A 6,987-nucleotide genomic window follows, 5' to 3' on the forward strand; every position below is an offset into this window, starting at 1 on the left:
AGCTGCTGCCTCACCTGGGCAGAACTCACCCTGTGCCCCAGAGGGCAGGACCAGCTCTTGGAATTGTTGGACCAGACATGCAAAGAAGAGTACAGTGACATGATGGGTGTATGCACAGCTTTACTTTGGTCCACTAATACATGTACATAATAAAAGTCTTTCATACTAAAGAATTTCTTTCCTTTATAGTGCTGTCCTGCACTCTCAGCATTTCCCTCAGTCCCTCTTTCCTCTCACAAGTTCAGGTCCTGCTTTTAAAACAAATATAAACACTCCCAGTGTGGCATTAAAGCAGCTTTAAACCAAGATCATTTTTCAGCTCTGCTACAGCACCTGACTTCCCTGAGTACAGCTACAGCAAACCTGACTGAAAGGAGCAGAAAGGTGACAGAACTGTAAGAGTCATCATGCTCATTTATTTCAATGAGCATGCTAACTAAAAATTAAATTAATTAAATTACTAATAAATTAACTCTTATAGGGTCAAAGAGTCAAAATCCCTTTCCAGTTTATTCACTTCTCCTCCAACTGGCTCTTTGGAACCTAAAAGTGTGTGTAAAATTGAGAAATACTAACCTTAGAGCTTAGAGCTCCTAAGCCAGGGAGTCCCTCTGGGATAGACAAATCCAGAGGGGAGAACCTTCTCCCAGCTCTCAGGGACCACTGTGAACTTGAGTGAGTGCAGTGTGACAGAACACCTGAACAAGGGGGAAGAAGAAAAGCAGCTCTGTCCATCTAAGCCTGAATTAGAAATACAAATCGACCAAGACAAATCTGAGCTGTTCAAACCAAACATTTCAACTGAAACAAGTAACAACTCTGCTGTTAATTCAGCAGCAGTGCTCCATGGAACACTCAGCATAGGCAGGTGCTGAACAATGCAGGTATGGAAAGTATGAAAATACCACTAGACTTTCTCTCTTTTAGCAGTTTGTCCCTAAAAGGTAAGATAAACGAAGGCAAAAATTTTTCATCACTAAACACAACTCTGTTCATGTTTTAGAAACCAACTGAAAGAATCCAATTAAACATTTGGAGTTTACAAAATTCTGCTCTAAATAAACTTCCCTGGGGCGAGAATGACTTACAGTAAGTTATTTTTGAGCTTCATATAGAAGTTTTAAGGGGGAAAAAAAAGTATTTCTCTAGACTGAGATCATGTCCTGGATTGCAAAATGATGTGATGGCAAATACACCTGTTGGCATGGAGTGAGGCTGTGGGAGAAGTGGCCACTCCCTGACTCCCTTTTCCATGACTCACTTCCATTTGTCCACAGAATTTTGCCTTTAATGGCTGTGATTGCTCTGCTGCAGTTTTACCCTCAAAGCCTTCCAGGTCCTACTACCAATCCAACCTGCTGCAAAACTGATTCACAAACTTGCAGCATGAACTGGATTAGGATAAATCTAATGTTCTAACAGGTCTGTTGAACTATGAGATCAGGAACAGCCAACTTTTACCAAGTGTGAGATAGGAAACCTGCAGAGAGGGAGGAAATCTGGGGAAGGGGAGTGGGGAAGGAACAGAGATTCCCTGGTGTTGGGCTGAGGGCAGGTGAAATTGGGCTCCCACCAGCACAACTCCAGGGAAAAGGGAGGAGTTCAGAGCTGCTGTGTGTTCTTGTGTTTGAGACATGTTCATCCAGGAACTCACAGGTCATCTTCTATGCAAGAATTCCTTCTTGTCACCAACAGCCACTTCAAACCTTTGGAAAACAGATGCACTACAATGACCAGACACTGGTAAGGTTCAATCCATGGGAAATCTAACATCCAAGCACTTTAAATAAGGAGCAACAACAGAAACGGAGCAAAACAAAGGTGTGGAATGTCAGAATTCTGCACCTCGAGCTTTTCCACGCAGAAAGAAAACAGAACAAGTGTTTTGTTTGTTTTTCTATTTTATAAAGAAAACACACAAAAACCCTTAGGCCCAAGAGTTCACCTGCATTTCATCATCTTAAAGTTTACAGTATAGAAGTCACATTAATGATGATAGTTACTACCTGTCAGCAGAACCTTCTCATCACCAGCACCAACAACTGACAAACCCTCTTCTTCACTGTGAACTGGTTATCCACAATGCAAGCATAGGACACTTGACACCTGTACTCATCAGGTTGGGAAGTTATCAGCCTTTTCACTCCTCTTTGGATGCAGTGCTTGCACCCACCAGGTTTTTCTAGCGTGTAGGATTATTTAGAAGCCTGTTACTATTGTAGATGATTTCATACAGCATTAGAGATGTTTGAAATCTGTCCTTGAATGTTGCATGACCAAGGTAGCACTACTCCATTGCAGCACCCATAACGATAATACTCCACATACTGCTATGAACCTGTTTTGCTCAGTGTTTTAACTTTTTTTTCCTTTTTTTTTTTAAACTCTTGTTATATGTAATAAAATACCAGTAAAGACAAAAAAAATTGCCCCTATAATGAGGCACATTTTGGCATCTGTGCTAAATGCTGCTACATGGGCAGGCAAGTGCAAGTCAAAAATATGAAAAAGGAGAAAAGTCATCAGCTAATCACATTCATAACTTTTTCATAGAAAAATATAAATATATTCCCTGAAATGTAGGACAAAGAAGAGCCAGCAGGAGTTCCTAGTGCTATTCCCATTAAAAAAAAAAAAACCAACAAAAACAAAACAAAAAAAAGAACCCAACAAAAGGAAAAAAAAAAAAGGGATGCTGGCTTTTCTTTCTCATGTCATGTTTCTCCATCCTCCAGGCCCCTGTCGCCGTCGTCGTGGTAGCGCACAGTCCTCCTGCCGCGGTTGCGCGTGCAGATCTTGGAGCGCCGGTTTGCCCGCTGGTATTTGCTGTATGACAGGTCTTCCGAGTCGTTTTCCTGGTTGGGCCTCCAACGTTTCCTTCGTTGGGGTCTCCTGGAAGGCTTCAGGGAGTAGGAGTTGGAGATTTCTCGCCTGTTAGGTTCTGTTTTCCTTTTCCTCTTCCTCGTTTCGGTGGCGTCGCTGTAGGTGCCATTCTCAGTCCCAGAGTCCGTGTCAGAAAAGCAGTTGAAACTGGTTTTGGAACTTCCAGGTGCTCCCAAGTCCTCCAAGATTGAGCTTTTCTCCTCTTTCTTCCCCCCACTTTCAGATTCTGTTGTTTCTTTGCAGCCAGCCAACACTCGGGACCTTTTGAAAGAAGCACGAGATTTTTTCCTCGCTGCTACTCTGTTGTTTTTCGTTTGGGGTTTAGCTAGGTCAGACTCTCTCTCCTCCTCAGAGTTACTCGTGCAGTGGTTGTGGGCTGGGGCTGCCTGCCTAGAAACGCCGCAGCTCCCTCCGTTCTCCACCCTGTGGTTTGTGGAATTCTCCTCTGAAGAGTCGAAGTCAAACACTGCAGCACAGTTCATCCTGCCTGCCTGTCTGTGGCTCTCCTTCTGCTTCCAAGGCTCTGCCTCGGATCCACTCCTTTCATTCTCAGACTCACTGATGTATTTTCTTTTAGGTGTAGATGACTCAGGGCAGGGAAGTTTTTTCCTGCCAGAAAACTGTTCCCTCTCATTTTCAGACATCAAGGAAGCCTCTGCCTCTGAGCTGTCAAACAGCTTCTTCCTGCACACTGCAGACACGTTGCCTTGAAGTTGCCTTCGGTTCTTTTTGACTGTGTAAACACTTTCTGAGCTTGATAATTCTTCCTTTGCGTCACTCATGATCTTGATCTTGTTAGCTGCCAGGGTGGCACATCTGCGTGGGTTCTTCTTCTCAGCCACGTTGGACACCCTGATGTGCTTCTTGTAGTTAATGATGCAGGTTCTGCTCCTCAGCACTTTGGCACTTTGTCCTGTCTCCTCAGAGGCTGATTCTACAAAATAAAGGTTTAGAAGTTCTTTTTAATACCTTACACTGCTGAAATAGTTGGTTTAGTAAGCACAAATGCTGCTACCTTCAATAAACTGCCCAGGGAGGCTGTGGCTGCCCCAACCCTGGTGGTGTTCCAGGCCAGGCTGGATGAGCCTTGAGCAACCTGATCTAGTGAGGTGATGTCCCTGCCCAGGGCAAGGGTTGGGGCTGGATGATCTGTAAGGTCCATTCCAACCCTTAAATTCTAAGGTTCTGTGAATGATGCTATGAGGATCAATGGCGTCAATGTTGCAACATGTTAAACTGGGAGTGAATCTGTGTAATAAACTCACTTAAATGACACACTGAACATCCTCAATTAAATGCTGCAAAGGTACAGAGATGGCACAGGCAGAATGAGGGAGTATTAAACCAGTTCCACTACCAACAAAGTCTGGGAGAGCATTTAAATCAAGACATAGTTGTGTCTTGTGGAAGTTGTTCCTCAAGCTGTCCTGGAGTTCAGGCCAAGCCCCAAACCTGGAATAGTGGGCGGGAAAATCCAGCCATGCCGTCAGTCAGCTCAGCTGCAGCAGGTACTGCAGTGCACGAAGTGCTGATCAGCTGCACAACGGCTTGGCTTTAAACTGATTTTATCTACATACAAAAATGTGCTGCATACTATGGAGCTATAACAGGTGTTACAGAAAATTGCTTAACTGCTCAGCTCTGGGCCCCTCAGGTCAGGAGGGACATTGAGGGGCTGGAGCAGGTGCAGAGAAGAGCAACGAGGCTGGTGAAGGGACTGGAGCACAAGTGCCATGAGGAGAGGCTGAGGGAGCTGGGGGTGTTCAGCCTGGAGAAGAGGAGGCTCAGGGGAGACCTTATCACCCTCTGCAACTCCCTGACAGGAGGTTGGAGTCAGGTGGGGGTTGGTCTCTTCTCCCAGGCAACCAGCAGCAGGACAAGAGGGCACAGACTCAAGCTCTGCCAGGGGAGGGTTAGGTTGGAGATTAGGAAGAGATTTTTTACAGAGAGAGTGCTCAGGCATTGGAATGTGCTGCCCAGGGAGGTGGTGGATTCCCCATCCCTGGAGGTTTTCAAGCTGAGACTGGATGTGGCACTTAGTGCCATGGTCTAGTGACCACGGTAGGGTTGGACTTGTTGATCTTGGAGGTCTTTTCCAACCAGGTTGATTCTGTGATTCTATAATTCTGTATCTAAAAAACACATCTATTTGCAAAGAGATACTTTATAAATACCTATGTGCCCCTCTCTATTAATACTTTTTGTATTCTGTGCATTTTATTGATGTATTTAAATAAAGCATGATGTGCTCCAGCAGTACCTAAATGAGGTGCAACACAAGCTTAAGAAGGGAAATGTTCTCAACTGCCTCCTCCAAAAGCTACCAATTCCCACTAAATGAGGAATTTGTACAAATATCTTCCCTTTTTGCTCTATTAAGTGTCATTAAATCTTCTCAGAGCAATAGTACAAGACTCCAAAAAACCCCAAAGCAGCTTTCAGGACTTCTGACATATGAAAGACATTTCCATTCTATAAAGCTATTAAAAGATTCCCTTCTTCCCAATTATCCAGCTATATCCTTTCACATGGCTAATAATAAAAAGTTAAGACACATTTTCAGTATGTTTAGCAGCTATAAAAACTAAGATCTTACTCCAAAACAAGTATTCCTTGTGTAAAACTCAAGACAGATTCATTTAAGACACAGTAATTTTCTTCTCAACATTCCTGAAGCACAGTGACAGGTTTGGAAGGCTTAGACCAAACACCAACCTCAAAACAGTCTTTCAAATTCCAAATTAGGACCAAATCCCTAATAATATGAAGGCAACATAATGTACAGAACTTGTTTTAATCAACCTCAGTTCTGAAAAGCTTAAACCCTTCCCCCAAAACCAAAAAGCAACTCTCCAGATCATAATGTGTCAGTCAGGACACACAAGGGTTTGAGTGACAGGCAAAATCATACACAAAAAGCTCCAAAAGTCAAAGAACTGAACTTCTGGGAACAAGTAGGATGGTAAATGTCACTTCTGCAAAGTGTCTGTGTATCTTAAGGACTCTACACATCACTGAGAGAATAAAACCCAGGAGTCAAATCAAGTTACAGGTTTTGCTGCACACTATGGGCATGAGAATATTTAAACCCTCTTTCAACCAAATTCATTTGGAAAAACTATCAATAAAGTTATTTCACCTGAAAAGAACTGCTGAAAGTCTTTGTTGGCACAGAAAATCTCAACAGAAAATGAAGATAATCTGAACTAAGAACTATAGTTTTCCCCACAAAGTAAGAGAACTACAAACCAGAGAGTTCTGTTACTGAAACTCTCAAAACAAGGAGCAGGTCAAAGAGAACCCACTGCTCCCTTTCCTCTGTCATCTACTCAGTACTAAGAGTTTGAGGCATTAAGTTCAAAGACTTTACCTTTTCTAGGGATTTTTGTTTTTCCTTTCCTCTTCCTCCTTTTTGTCTTGGAAAGAGTTTCACAGTAATTACTGTTGGTGACATCTGTCTCTGAGTCTGTGGCAGAGGAGTGACTGAAGCCAGCACTGGGTGCACCTTTGGATCTCCCTGCAATCCTGGTTGGCACCAAACTCTCCAAGACAAAGCTGTTGTCCTCCTGTCTGTCTCCTGTTTCAGATTCTGCAGTGTCCTCTAAGTCACTCAACACTTTTGCTTTTTTTAAAGGAGCAGCAGGCTGCAGACCAGTTGCTTTCCTGCCATTCCACAGATCCAACTCTGAATCTGCCTCATCCTCCTCAGAGTTGCTCACTGCAGGCTTAGCATGTGCCAGTGTGGACTGGTCAGAGACTTTTGGACTGCTCCCTTCCCCAGAATTATGGCTTTTGGAGTCCTCCTCTGAGAAGTCCACGGTGGGACTTTTCCTTGTGGGGGACACAGAAGGGACTGTGTCCCAGGGCTGTTTGTGGTCGCTGCTTTGCCAGTTTTTGTGCCTTGGCTGTGTGTCAGCCTCAGAGTCTGATGTGCCATTTTCAGATTCACTCACAAACTTCCTCCGTGGAGCAGATGAACCTGGCTGAGAGAGACTTTTCCTCTTGCTGAGCTGCTGTCCCATTTCCTTTTCACTCTCAGACTTCAGGCCTGCATCATCCTCGGATCCCTCCAGCAGCATCCTCCGGGCTGCGGCCGAGGCATTC

At 44.1% G+C, this 6,987-nt stretch overlaps 1 protein-coding gene across 1 annotated transcript in view; it reads right to left on the reverse strand.

Annotated features, from left to right (window-relative positions):
• Positions 1-2,714: 2,714 nt before the first annotated feature.
• The window catches only part of LOC103810133 (bromodomain and WD repeat-containing protein 1-like), a gene marked incomplete at its 5' end in the record, with an annotated part of 37,436 nt that continues 33,163 nt past the window's right edge, over positions 2,715-6,987 (reverse strand). The window contains 2 exon segments of the mRNA XM_009083022.1: positions 2,715-3,817; positions 6,254-6,987. The exon segment at positions 6,254-6,987 is cut by the window's right edge and continues 38 nt beyond it. Coding sequence (XP_009081270.1) covers positions 2,715-3,817; positions 6,254-6,987 — 1,837 coding nt within the window.

The sequence above is a fragment of the Acanthisitta chloris genome, unplaced genomic scaffold (assembly GCF_000695815.1).
Source record: "Acanthisitta chloris isolate BGI_N310 unplaced genomic scaffold, ASM69581v1 scaffold16159, whole genome shotgun sequence".
Taxonomy (NCBI): domain Eukaryota; kingdom Metazoa; phylum Chordata; class Aves; order Passeriformes; family Acanthisittidae; genus Acanthisitta; species Acanthisitta chloris.